General features: G+C 37.5%; 1 protein-coding gene across 6 annotated transcripts in view; it reads left to right on the forward strand.

The window, feature by feature from the left end:
• The window catches only part of golim4a (golgi integral membrane protein 4a), a 29,386-nt gene that overhangs the window by 9,761 nt on the left and 5,245 nt on the right, over window positions 1–14,380 (forward strand). The window contains exons 4-15 of one of the 6 annotated variants that reach the window (XM_017466270.3): window positions 2,559–2,608; window positions 4,571–4,624; window positions 5,874–6,024; window positions 6,859–6,941; window positions 7,726–7,809; window positions 8,896–9,003; window positions 10,127–10,321; window positions 10,583–10,881; window positions 11,481–11,533; window positions 12,902–12,966; window positions 13,555–13,740; window positions 14,272–14,340. In XM_017466270.3, the coding sequence (XP_017321759.3) occupies window positions 2,559–2,608; window positions 4,571–4,624; window positions 5,874–6,024; window positions 6,859–6,941; window positions 7,726–7,809; window positions 8,896–9,003; window positions 10,127–10,321; window positions 10,583–10,881; window positions 11,481–11,533; window positions 12,902–12,966; window positions 13,555–13,740; window positions 14,272–14,340 (1,397 nt within the window). The remainder of the gene's footprint in view (window positions 1–2,558; window positions 2,609–4,570; window positions 4,625–5,873; window positions 6,025–6,858; window positions 6,942–7,725; window positions 7,810–8,895; window positions 9,004–10,126; window positions 10,322–10,582; window positions 10,882–11,480; window positions 11,534–12,901; window positions 12,967–13,554; window positions 13,741–14,271; window positions 14,341–14,380) is intronic. The other 5 variants (XM_017466271.3, XM_017466273.3, XM_017466272.3 and 2 more) reach the window with 5 other exon arrangements.

A 14,380-nucleotide genomic window follows, 5' to 3' on the forward strand; every position in this document is an offset into this window, starting at 1 on the left:
GATAGTGGTGATAATTTGAAGTGGCTGCACTAACAATATAGTGTGTTAAATATGTAAGGAATAAAACCTAACGGACTACGCTGTTAAACTAAAATGACCCACAATAATGTGGTGGATTATCTTTGCAGAACAGCACAGTCTGGCATGTGTTAGTCCCCTTATACCACAGCAGCTTTTTAACTGTGTATAATTACGTTTAATGTGAGGGAATGTCCATGAGACAATTAGTTCCTGTCATCACTTATGTTATAAACAGTTGTTTTTTCAACAGCCTCTCGATTCTGCTTGGTTCCACATTATGTTCAAGATCACCTTAATAATCAGTTATATAATATATTGCATTATGCCACAGTGTGGTTGAATTCTCGAATCTGATTGGTCAGAAGGCGTGCATTATTTTTGTATAACAGCACAGCTCGGAAAGTAGTTCCGGCTGTGCCTTATTTGATAGGTTTATATTAATGCTCTCATTTTAGTAAGGTTAATAAATACAGTAATAAATGGAATAAAAAATGTGCTGTTTAACACAGAAAAAATGTTTAATCGTTGGCCTGGTGATGTTGTTTGTTAGGAGGCATTAATTTAAAATAAATTTATGTAAGGAGTCCCGATGTGTCAGTACTTTGTAATAGTCACACTGATTTGTGAACGTTTCTGCACAGGAAAGTCTTCAGGACGTTGGAGCTGTGCTGGGGAGTAGCTAACTAAAAGTAGCGACTTTACTAACGTAACTACATTTTTCAGTAGCGTGACAGTAACTCTGCTACTTTAAAAATAGTGTAGCTTTTCCAGTAGCAATGTAGCGTGACCAATCGCTCCTTTTTTTGGGGGGGGGGGGGGTGGGGGCAGTTATAGCGGTGTGCTTCATCTCATGTCTGCAGTGCACGCTTGCTTTACAATTAAGAGCCTCATTGTAGCTCGCATGGTTAGGAAGATACCATCTGATGGACGCGTAAAGCGACCAACCACAGTTTATATGTTGTATGGGGTAGGTAAACGATGACTACATAATAAATTAACACTGGAGTTTATTCTTACAGAGAATATTGCTTGTGCTTTGTTGTTAATGGGTGGCTCAAAACAATGTTTACTTTTACTTACAAATAAAATAAAAGAATTCAATAAGTTTATCAGTGCATGCTGAGGGATTTTTTTATGTTCTGAATACAACAGTGTGATTGTACTTCTCGTTTAAGGTCGTAGCAAGAGAAACAGTTCCTATCTTAGCTTTTTTATGATTTATTATTATTTCCATGATTAATTAATTAATCAGTGATAACAAAATATTAATAAAAACAGTAAAAATTAATAAAAATAATAAAAATTTGTTGTTGCATGTATTATTAAATTCAGTTCTATTTGTATAGCGCTTTTAACAATGGACATTGTTTCAAAGTAGCTTTACAGAAATATGTAAATTTTAAATGTATGAATTTATCCCTTATGAGCAAGCCAGAGGCGACAGTAGCAAGGAACAATTCCCTGAGATTATACGAGGAAGAAACCTTGAAAGGAACCAGACTCAAAAAGGGAACACATCCTCATCTGGGTAACAACGGATAGCACAATTATAAATAAATAAATCCCTTCTATAACTGTGCTAATACTACATGGTCAGATAGTGAAGTCTGTTTGGTTGAACTTCTCCACTGTTCACTGATGGAGACTTGAATGCCAAACTGTTTGTGGTAATTATAGTCAACTGGTCATATGAACTGAGGTCCAAAGCCATCTTTATGGTTTTTAAGTGGTACCATCCTCAGCAATCTCAATGATCTTTAGGCTGCACCATGTGGAGCCATCCTCAGAGGCAGCATGTGACTTCCAACTGATGATAACTTCAACCAGAAGTAGGGCATCAAAATGGGTAGGAAAGGTCCAGAGAGTATAAGGGGTCAGGATCACTGGCATCTCAGAAGTAACATGTGTAACTCGACAGAGAGAGAGAGCGAGAGAGAGTGTATCAATTATTCAAGTTCGACACACTCATCCTTATTATCTATGATTGAGCGGGAGATCTTGATTGATGAGAAAACCAATTACCCGTGGCCTTTTTTGTGGAGGTTCATGTGCCTTAAGGAATCAAATAGTTAATCTTACACCTTTTAATATTTAATCTTTGCAAACCAAAGACTAAAAATATTTTGTCCAATTCTTCTATAATAATATGATATCCAAGAGTTCAAGCACAAGGACGCATATAGCGGTGAATGTGATTGTAATTTTAAATTGATAAGTAGAGTAATGTGCATGGTATTGAATATGTCACGCTGTAGTATAATGCAAAATGGCAGCACATGGCGATGTTGTACATAATCTGACACCAAGTCATATTAAATTGGTCCTTGTTTAGTGTATTATTATTTTTATCTTTAAATTATGGTTTTATTAAGCTTTACTACTTTTATGTATAGCATATAGCAAAGTATTTCTCAGTCTTGTCTTTTATTTACTGATTTGAAAAAGGTTTTTTTTTGGTTAAAAATTGGAACTCAATGAGGCTCTCGCAGCCTGGGTGACGTAACCATTTTACTTTTATTTTCTGTCCTCCCCCCCAGATTATCTGGTTTATAAACTGGAGGCGCAGCAGTCACTGAATAAGGAGAAGGTGAGGCATCGTGTAATCTTTACATTTACATTTACGGCATTTGGCAGAGACCTTTATCCAGAGCAACTTACATTTATTTCATTTTTTTTATACAACTGAGCAGTTACGGGTTAAGGGCCTTGCTCAAGGGCCCAGCAGTGGCAGCTTGGTGTTGCTGGGATTTGAACGCACGACCTTCCGATCAGTAGTCCAATGTCTTAACCACGAAAGTTGAGCAAAGCTTTTTTCAAAACTATTTGCAAATGAGTTAATCTCCAGCATTGAGTATAGGAAGGCAGGCAATGGTAGACATCATGTAATGAGAGACTTCTAATCTGCTTTAAAATAATCACATGATGTAGCTATTCATACCTAAATATTATTACAAAATTTACATCATATGAAGCTCACTGAGTTACACGGTAAGGCAGGTTTACAGATTATTGTTACTCACTAATAACAAAACAGTTTATTGTTACTCAAAGATATGTTCAGTATGGTTTAAGTAACCTTTTTAAGGAGTAAAACATGACTGGCCATGCTGTTAAAAGAAAATAATCAGTGATTATGTTTACATGCAAATCAATGTTCCTATATTATATCAGAATTTGGCAATATTCTAATTAGTACGGAATCGTGTAAACGCCACAATCAATCGCCCGATTCAGATTAAGACAATATTCTGATTCCCCAAATTCTGATTCCTGCCCCTGGAATATGCCTGTTTTAATCGGAAATTTGTTGCATGTGAACACCTCATTCAGAAAATCCACCGAAAGGAGATATATGCGCATGCTCAACCCGCAATTGTGGGTAGCAACGTAGACTGGCATACTTGCAACAACCGTGTATAGGGGAATAGTCCGATGCCTGTTCACATATAAACATCTTATTCGGAATATGGCTGCAACCCGAATATAGACCTTAAACGGAGTGTGATGTGCATGCAAACGTAGCCAATGACTGGGTGGTCTGAAGCAGTCTAACAACTGTTACCAGCCCAGAGATGATAATTTTCCAGTGACAGCACATTCTGTGTTTTTACAATTTTTATTCCTCTTATAGCATAGCAATTTGCCAACACTAAACTTTTTGTCGTACTTTTATTTATCCATTTACATGAATCCATTTATAGTTACATTTAATGTTTCGGAATGCCCATGAAACAAGTTATAGCCACTACAAACAGTTATTTCCTAACCAGAATCTCTTATTACTGTGTCTTGAAGTTAATGAGGTAAAAAAAAAACAAAAAAAACCCCACAAAAACAAAAAGAAATTCAGCTTGAGAAACCCTTAAAGCTACAGATTTACCTCTGAGTTTTACAAAGCAGTGACATTGGAGAGTCCTTCCATAAAAGCTGAATCAAAATCTCACAGAACTCGCCACCTTGTTAACAATTACACACATTTTTAAATCTGTTTATTTGGAGTTAGCATTATATAAGTTCTTGTGTAAGTTGTTACTATAGAAAAGACCATTTATTACACTGGTCATTATGCATGATGCTTGAGTTACTATAAAGCTTTGATGGCAGTTTATGTACACATGTATATGTATCAGTCTGTGTGTATGAGTGAGTGTATGTGAGACTGTGACTATGTTTAGGAGCTCTCACAATACAGTTTACATATCACACATTTGGCATTCGCTAGTTTTAACCTTCCATCTTTAGTGTTTTCTTTCACACTGTCCACTGTGCTTTGTGTGTGATTGCTGTAGAGACTTGACACCATCAACATATTAGCTTGAGCTGCCTTTTGTCAGGATTGAACACACACTACAGGAATGTGAGAGCTTCTCATGCCCATGTAAGAGGTAAATAGATGTGTGAGTGAATGTAAAGTAAGTAAAGTTTGTAGAATGGTGTAACCAGCAGCTTCAGGTGTGTTCAGTGTCTCACATGTACGTTAGTCATACGTTTGGACAGCTTGAAGATATATTTTTACTTGTCTGAGCATGTTATTGGTGTTTTTCCACAGCAAGATGCCAGCAGCAGGATTAACTCTCTACACACACAGCACCAGATGCTGAAGGTCAGTGTTCTGTCTGTCTGTCTGTCTGTCTGTCTATCTATCTATCTATCTATCATATCTGTCTGTCTGTCTATTTATCTATCGATCTATATCTGTCTCTATCTATCTATCTATCTATCTATCTATCTATCTATCTATCTATCTATCTATCTGTCTCTATCATATCTATCTAACTGTCTAGCTATCATATCTGTCTCTGTCTGTTTATCTATCGATCTATATCTGTCTCTATCTATCTGTCTATCTATCTTCCTATCTATCTATCTATCTATCTATCATATCTGTCTGTCTATTTATCTATCGATCTATATCTGTCTCTATCTATCTATCTATCATATCTGTCTGTCTGTCTATTTATCTGTCGATCTATATCTGTCTCTATCTATCTATCTATCATATCTGTCTGTCTGTCTATTTATCTGTCGATCTATATCTGTCTCTATCTATCTATCTATCATATCTGTCTGTCTGTCTATTTATCTGTCGATCTATATCTGTCTCTATCTATCTATCTATCTATCTATCAAACTATCTAGCTATCATATCTGTCTGACTGTCTCAGTGGTGGTGTTTTTGGCCTATGCTACCACACTAAAGTTGATTATGTTCCAATAACAGCACACCCCCAAATGCTTTATTTCTCTTATATCACAGAAATTTGCCCACACTATTTTATATTTATTCAAGAACAACGTGACATACTTTTTATATGTTTATGGTTACATTTAATGTTGTGAAATGTCCATGGAACAAGTTAGTTCCAGTTATCACTTACATTATACCAGCTATAACAAGACAAAAAATGCAGCTTGTTGTGTAACAGAGAAACCAAAGTGCAGAACATCCTCTCCAGAAAACTTAGTTACAGTTTAACCTCTGCCTGTTACAAAACACTGCCACTGGTCAGACTCCTTCCAAAAATGCGAAATATTTCTGTCCTAACATTTTTGAGCCACCATATCGACTCCTTTTAAAAATCTGTTCATGTGGTCCACCACATTGTCCACCGTACAAGTTCCTGTGTGAGTTGTTACTACTGAAACATGTTAAAATGAGCACATCAGTATATGTACTCCTGAGATTTTCCTTGCAGCCATTTCTATTGTCAGAGCTGCCATTCTGGAAACTTAATCAATACTTTCTGACCAATCAGAACCCAGAATTCAACAGTATCCACAGGTGCTTGTCTTTGTGTCCATCTCATGTTGTGTGTTTGTGTGTGTGCATGTGCGTGTTCTTGTGCTTGCAGAATCAGCATGAGGAGCTGAAGAAACAGTTCTATGAGCTGCAGGAGCAGCATCATGCTCAAGGTGAAGACCACAGTAAGGTTGTGGATGATCACCAGCAGAGATACGAGCGATTACAGCAGACTAAAGAGATTGAGATCTCTAAACTCAAAGGTATCACTTTATCATACCACGATCATTCTCTATCTCTCTCCTATCACTTACCCAATGTTTTACCTTCCTCTCTCACAGTGTACAGAGCAGCATTTCTACTCTCAGTACCACGTGATTTAGTATTCATTAAGCCATAGGTTCTCAAATTCCTTAGACAAATCACCCCAAATGGAGATTATTAATTTTCTGTGACTCCCAAAATCAGGACCAGCCTACATTTTGAATTCTGGGTTTATAATTTAGGACTCCATATTCAGTAAATTTTTCTACATTTTTGTGTTTGTTTTCTAGACTTCTGTTGTTCCACAGAGTCAGAGTCACTCAGAGTTGTTGAGGAACTAGTGGAGGTAGATGGACAGAGATATTTGTCCAATGTTATTGCTGAAGTCCAATTCTAGTACAGCATTTTGGGGACGGCAAAAAAAGACTGAAATAGCATGTGCACGTTTAATTGAAAGGTAGTATGTCTGACTGTGCCATCTAAGTATGACCCAAGTATTATGCATTATTTGTTATGGAGCTGCCACCTACTGGGATGTGTGACATGTTCCACTTCTGTTCTCGTGCCCTTGTTAACTTCCTCTCCACTTTGCCTTGAAAGGCTATCCGTTACTTAATCAGCTCGAGTGAAGTTCATTAGATGACCTTTAGATGAGGGAGATCGCATTAAACTTCATGAGCAGCGTTTACCCAAAATGCATTGCTGCACTCTGATCAATTGTATGTAGTAGGTGTCTACCTCTATATGTATCTATAAGGGGAAGTTGATGAAAGTATGTTAAGCACAGTATTGGGTGGTTTGATATGTGCAGTGTTGAAATATGTCTCCTGTAGAAAGTGTTTATAACCTGCGGGAAGAGAACAGGCAGCTGAGGAAGGCTCATCAGGAGATCCATGTGCAGCTTCAGGATACAAGGGTAAGCCCTTGAGGCAGTGTGGGTAATGTAGATTTTTAAATGACTGCTTAATTTGCAAAATTAACCCAACTTTATTATTATTAAATACCACAGCTAGTTTTCCCACTACCAGTCAAAAGTTTGGACATGCTCATGGAAAGGGTTTCTTCAAATGTATTATTTTCTACTATTGTAGAAGAATAATACTATGAAATAACACATGGAATCACACAGTGACCAAGAAAGTGTTAAACAAATAAAAATTTTATGTTTTGTTACATTCTTTACAATATATTGTTCTAAATGGGACGCTGCTTATTGGGGAAAATTAATTTAGAAGAATTTTAAGAAGAAACCATATGTTTTAAATACTTATTAAAACATACAGTGTGATTCAATACAAATGTAGGCACTGGCCTTAGATTCACTATTAATATTTGTCTTAGAAACAAAATTTCAATAAGCATGTATTAAATGTCTTGAATACATGACCGTGAAAAATAAACATTCAATCTGGTGTCCAAACGTTTGAACGGTAGTATATGTTGACATTTTTCAGTTTACTTAAAAAAAAAAGAAAAAAAAAAAGAAGTTATTATTCTCAAACTGAATGTTCGCCATGTAACATGCATTTTAATGTCTAATTCCATTCCATTTACTGACAAATCATCATCATTGCATGTTCTCTATGTTGCTTTATGTTACATAGTTATTGTCTGAAGTGTGTCGTGTCTAACTGTAACTGAAATCTAGTGTTGTGCAGAATGGCTTGAGGCTAGTTGACTTGTGCTGATCCTCTCTTTAGCAACAGCACAAGAACTTAAAAGCAGCCCATGATCAGCTTGCATTGACCCTGGAGGACCACAAGAGTGCGCTAGCAGTGGCTCAGGTGTGTGTGTGTGTGTGTGTGTGTGTGTGTGTGTGTGTGTGTGTGTGTGTGTGTCCACTGGGAGACACTGTAGTACTCTTCAAAGTGATGCTGCTGTTAATCCTGTTAAGGAAATAGCCTGTCACTCTTAAAACACAGCTTTACTGCTTTTTAACTCTTTTTTTTTGTTTGTTTGTTTCTTCTCATTTTCCGTTTATTTCTCACTGGTATCTCTTCTTTCTTCAATTCAGGTTAGTATTATTGACCTGTGTGGAATATAGTATCGATTTTGAAAGATAACAACAAAAACACATCAATAACTGTCCTTTCAGGAATTCCATCAGTTTGTGTTTCTCTTTCTTCTGCTTCCGAGCATCACCAGAAGCGAACTTCTGAAAGCTTGAAAGGTTTATGGTTGGCTGTCAATCAAACAAGGGGATTAGGCAGTAAACTGGATGTAACACTAGGATAAAGCACCCCAGCACTACTGCTAGTTGCTGTGGAGATGGGTGGCATATATTTCTGTTTCAGAGAATGATTTTTCCAGGCTGCCTCTGGCTTTTTTTTTCACCTGGCCAGCTAACTCTCAAATAACCTTTTACTACAAATAGAGTTTGTCTTTTGTCTGTTTTTTTCTACATGTATTCATTGTCCTGTCATGCCAATAACCTGTCACCAGCATCACCACGTCTATATCAGTGGTTCATTATTATTATTATTATTATTAATATTATTATTATTATTATTATTATTATTTGATTGTGTGTTGAAAAGTCTATAAATAAATGTTACGTACTATACATGTTGTGGCTTATTCAATTATTATTTAATCATTTATTCTTATTACTTCTTCATCATAAGCACTTCAAATTACTAAACTAATCACATAACTTTGAGTTTGTTGTCATTACTATACTACTGTAATATTATATATTACATCTTTGCCAATTTCATTATAGGTTCTATAATTGTAACTGGACCTATGCACCAATATATTTATTGTACTGTAGTTTATGCGTATTTGACTCCAAAGAGCACATGTCTGCATATGAGACTAACACAGCTGTAGGGGTGTTAGTGTTTAATGTGGCTCTTTGTGGTTTGTAGGTCCAGGTGGATGAGTATAAGCAGCTGAAGGAGACTCTGAATAAAATGCCGACTCTGAAGCAGCCGGAAGAACATCAACCTGCTGCGACTCAGAGCAGAAGAGCAGAGGTACAAACAAACACCAGTAAAAAAAACCAACATGTTCCAACAAACACTGGTTAAAAACACAACCCTCTCTACAAACACTGATTAAAAACCCAACACTCCAACAAACACCAATAAAAACCCAACAGTCTCCAACAAACACCAATAAAAACCCAACACTCTCCAACAAACACCAATAAAAACCCAACACTCTCCAACAAACACCAATAAAAACCCAACACTCTCCAACACACACCAATAAAAACCCAACCCTCTCCAACAAACACCAATAAAAACCCAACACTCTCCAACACACACCAATAAAAACCCAACACTCTCCAACAAACACCAATAAAAACCCAACACTCTCCAACACACACCAATAAAAACCCAAATCTCTCCAACAAACACTAATAAACCCCCAACATTTTCCAACAAACACCAATAAAAGCCAACATTTTAGAACAAACACAAATAAAAGCCAACACTTTCCAACAAACACCAATAAAACCACCATTTTCCAAACAAACACCAATAAAACCCAACACTTTCCAACAAACACCAATAAAAACCCAACACTCTCCCAAAAAGACCAATAAAATCCCAACACTCTCCAGCAAACACCAGTGAAAACCCAACACTCCAAAAGACACTAGATAAAAACCCAACACTCTACAACAAAGACAAAAAACAACTCACGCCAACAAACACCAATAAAAAGCCAACATTATTTAACAAACCCAACACTTTCTAACAAACACCAGTAAAAACCCAACACTTTGCAAGAAATACACCAGTAAAAACCCAACACTCTTCAACAAACACCAATGAAAACAAACACTAGTTAAAAACCCAACAGTCTCCAACAACAACAAAAAAGAAAATTCAACATTTTGCAACAAACACCAACAAAATACTACTTTCTATATTCTATGCTCTTAAACAAAAAGTTGATCTTACTTTCAATGCTGATTTATATATTATATTATATTATATTATATTTGCATTCCTGGCCATAATCAATCAATTTACATTCATACTTGTAGTAGAGTTTGGAGTTTGTATGTCTGTCCAAAAATGGTGTCCTCTGACCATTAATGCTCTGCATATTTCAAAATGTTCCATTTTCCTTATCATCATGGGTCAGCAGGGGCAGAAGCAAGATGTGAGAAGGGTGGAAGGAGTACAGAAAGAAGAGAGGAGGCTTGAAGGCATGGATCAGCCTCACAAAACAGAACAGCATGATCTGCTTCACCATGAAGAAGAAGAAGAAGAGAAAGAACCAGAACAAAACCTGCCTGATGAAAATGCATTAGAGAGGGAGAGTCACATTGCACAGCCGGTCAGCTGATTTTAGTTTCTGTCTCGTTATCTGTCCATTTGTTATTTCCACTTCCACCTGCCATCAAGACGAGTTCTGGCAGGGAATTGGGTTTCAGGGCTCTATTTGCTTTAGGGTTCTTTATATGTTTCATCACTTTTTGCACTGACGTTGTTGTATATAAAATCTAAACTGATGGTCTGGCCAATGGGACATCAGGGTGGAAATAAATGTTGTGATGATGATGATGATCATGATGCTGATGTCTCTGTGTGTTTCCAGGTGAGTGCTACTCAGGGAAACCACATCAAATCTGCCTATGAGCAGCAGCAGGAAGAACAGCGGCGTTTAGCTGCTCAGTTGGAGGAGGAACAGCAGCAGCTTCTTCAGAGAAAGGAAGAACTGCAGCGAGAGAGGGAGGAGAGAGAACGAATGGGGAGAGAGAGGGAGGAGAGAGAACGAATGGAGAGAGAGAGGGAGGAACGAGAGCGGATGGAAAGAGAGAAGGAGGAGAGAAGGCAGCGAGAAGAGCAGCAGCACAGAGAACTCCAGGAACAGCAGCTCCAGGATGAACAGCTCAGGTTCAGCACAGTACACATGCAACCTAGGGATACCAATACTTACTCAAAAATAATGCTCACACATTTGATAGTAATGTGATACCACATGTTGCTATGTGAAGTAAACCTAAGGTTTATTGCTGTGCTAGTGAATAGACGACACGAAATGACAGCGATCTGGACATTCTTGATTAATAATGACAATCAAAGCAAATCAGACTGCAAACTGTTGTTTGTGAAAATATCAAGTGGAGCGACTTCAGCATCTTCTTACAATGCAAGTAACCTGTATTGTTAGTAACAGTATCTTAATGAATGAGACATGCCAGTGTATACACATTGCTTGCGAGCCAAAGTGCAATCCATTGCACGTTGCGGTCATTTTTAATGATCACACTCGCTCACACTGCTCTACACGCTCAGCTCAGCTGCCCCTCAAACTCTGTATTACAGATAGAGAGATGCCTTGTGAATTAGCATCCCAAGGAGGGTGTATTCTGCCTAGCGTTAGAGCATAGGAGTGTAGGCTCCAGATCCACCATGACCAGGTTAAATTGGTTGGCGAAGATGAATAAATAAATTGCTAATTAATGACTGTATTATTTGTATGTTTCATTTAGGAAAAAATCGCTGTATGTAAATATGGAGCCTGGCGTTGTCCATCATGAAGAAGGTAAATATTAATGCTAATATTATTGCACACTGCGAATATACATTTCTCTTACTGAAACTAAGCTGTTCTTTAATATATATTTTTTTAAAATTCACATAACATCAAACATAGTTCGATTAAACATGCAAGTGAAAAACAAAACCTCCCAGATAACAATGTATGCCTCAAACATTAATCTAAACTCGCTAAGAGTTTAATGCAGGGATAATCCCCTACTGTTTTACTCCACATCTACAAACCTACCTAGATGTAGTTTGATCACAGCAGGTTGGGTTTGCTAGTAGGGTTGTTATGGCGTCACAGTGTGTGATCAGCCAACCTCAAATACAGATGAAACTGCTTTTATGTCCATTACACTCTACCCATTCATTTCATCCTTACTCCAGTCATTCCTATTCTTTCTGTGTCCGGCTGTGACTCACCAAAAATATAGGTTCTATTTTTTTAACCACATTGTTCTGGACTCCCCCAAAATCATACCACAGCAAACTTCTGTTCTCTGTGCAGTGGACACGATTGCACTGAAAATGCTTTAGCTGTGTAATCCGCTACTGTTATATTGCTACCTCTGCTGCCACAACTTTATCTGTTTTTGGCTAAGCAGCAAGGCACACCGAAACAGTAGTTCGATTATCCTTCCATCCATGCATCTATTTTCCATAACACTTATCCTACACAGGGAGCTTGGACTCTATCCCAGGGAACTCTGGACACAGGGTGCCAACCCATTGCAAGGCAAATTCACACACATTCACACACTATGGACAATTTGGAAATGCCAATCAGCCTACAGCGCATGTCTTTAGACTGGAGTACCTGGAGGAAACCCAAGAAGAACAGGGAGAACATGCAAACTCCGTGCACACACAGGGCAGAGGCAGGAATTGAACCCCTAACCCTGGAGGTGCGAGGCAAACATGCTTGATTATTCATTTGTTTATTGATGCATGGATGGATTGATTGATGGTTCAGTGCCCCGCCTTTCCTCGCAGTCACTATATCTTTCTTCTTAAATGACAATGTGATAAATACTCACACAGTAAAAGTTTTAATAGAAATATCGTTCTCAAAAATAAGAAAAGAAGGAGTTGATCATTGAATATTTTTTGTTATATACTACATGACATTCACAGCTTTCAGCATTTTGTAGCACCCTCTCCTAAAATGTAGACTTATTATTAATTAATTAATATACATTAAAATCTTCTCAGAATTCTTGGGAGGTTTCTGCATCTTCTGTGGTCTGCAGACAGAAATGCACAGATCATGGGGTTCTGGAATTCTATTAAGACTGACTGTAAATGTATGTCTACAGTATGTTGAACGGCTGTGAGTGTGATGATAATTGTCTTTGCTTTCTTTTTAAAGAGAATAATGTCCACCCCGAGGAAGTACAGGGACAAGAGGAAGACAAGCATGCGCATCATGAAGAGGTAAGGGTGTCTCTCTATTAAACACACACATAAAAATACACAAATGTATGGTTTTTCCCAGGTTGTTTCCCTTGCTCGAGCGGCTGAGAAGTGTCCGCTGTCATTATACAGTACTAGAGCGGCATCTAGAGGCAAAATAACACTTATCACTGACAGACTTTGTTGTGTTATTTGAAGTGTTTTTCATTTATTTTCTAGTTTTATTTGTTATCTAGAGTGTTACTTTTTGGTTCAGTTTGGATGTATATCTTTTTTTTTACTTTAATATTTATTCATATTTAATATATATTAATTTGTAATTAGTAGATTTATTTCATTTAAAAAAAAGTACAGTGCATTTTCATGGTACAGTCAGTACTGTTTATTTTTGTAATAACGTTCAGCAGTATTTTACTCTGAGTGTTATGTTTTCATTCAGCATCAGTTTTAAAAACTATCAGTTGATTAATTGGTTATCGGCAGGTCCTGCCCAACATAGTTATCGCTATTGATAAAATCCACTATCGGTCGACCTCTAGTTGAATGCACACGCAGTATAGTGTGTATTTTCTCACATGCACGATGGTGTGATTTTCTATCCGCGCATAGCAAACCATGGAGGCGGACATTGATCCAGCAAACGATCCCAACAATCAAGGAGAGGACGAGTTTGAGGAAGCTGAGCAGCAGGCCCATGAGGACGAGGAGGAAGAAGAGCCAGTGCCTGCAAGACACCCTGATGCACACTTAATCAAAGAGAATCAGCAGCAAGCTCCAGCTGATGAACAGCTGGTGGTGAGTCAAACACAGTGGGGTAATGGATTTATTTTTTGAGGCAGCATCTTCTTTCTAACAGTCACATCTACCCAGAAACTGGATTGTGTTTTGTTGCATTTTACCAACCTTATTACTATAATGCTAGTTTATGGCTTAGTCTGTTTACTATGTTGGTAGTTTGACCAGTGTATTATAATGCTACTTTGTGTGTTCAACTGTATTTTATATTGCAAGTTCATAGATGTCTCGTTTACTGTAATGCTACTTTTAGGTTATTTCATATTTTAGCCTGTTTACTATAATACCAATGTAGGGGTAGCTTGATTATTATAATGCTAATGGTAGTTTGTGCTTAGATTTAAAAAAAAAAAAACTATGTAAAATCATTCGCAAATATCAGCGAGCTCAGATTTGAGGGCGCTTGTCTTACTTCAGTCTGAATGTTCATCAGCCCTTGTGTGCAAGATGTTTTATTATCTAGAAATGCAGGTGATTTTAATATTTGCAAGGTGAATGAAATAAAATAAACTGTGTTGTGTGTTTGTGCAGATGGCAGGAAATGCGGACGAACAGGAAGAAAATTTGGAGGAGCAATATCAGGAAGAGGGAGAAGATGAGGTCTCTCTCTCTCTCTCTCTCTCTCTCTCTCTCTCTCTCA

This window comes from Ictalurus punctatus, chromosome 4, assembly GCF_001660625.3.
Source record: "Ictalurus punctatus breed USDA103 chromosome 4, Coco_2.0, whole genome shotgun sequence".
Lineage (NCBI taxonomy): Eukaryota > Metazoa > Chordata > Actinopteri > Siluriformes > Ictaluridae > Ictalurus > Ictalurus punctatus.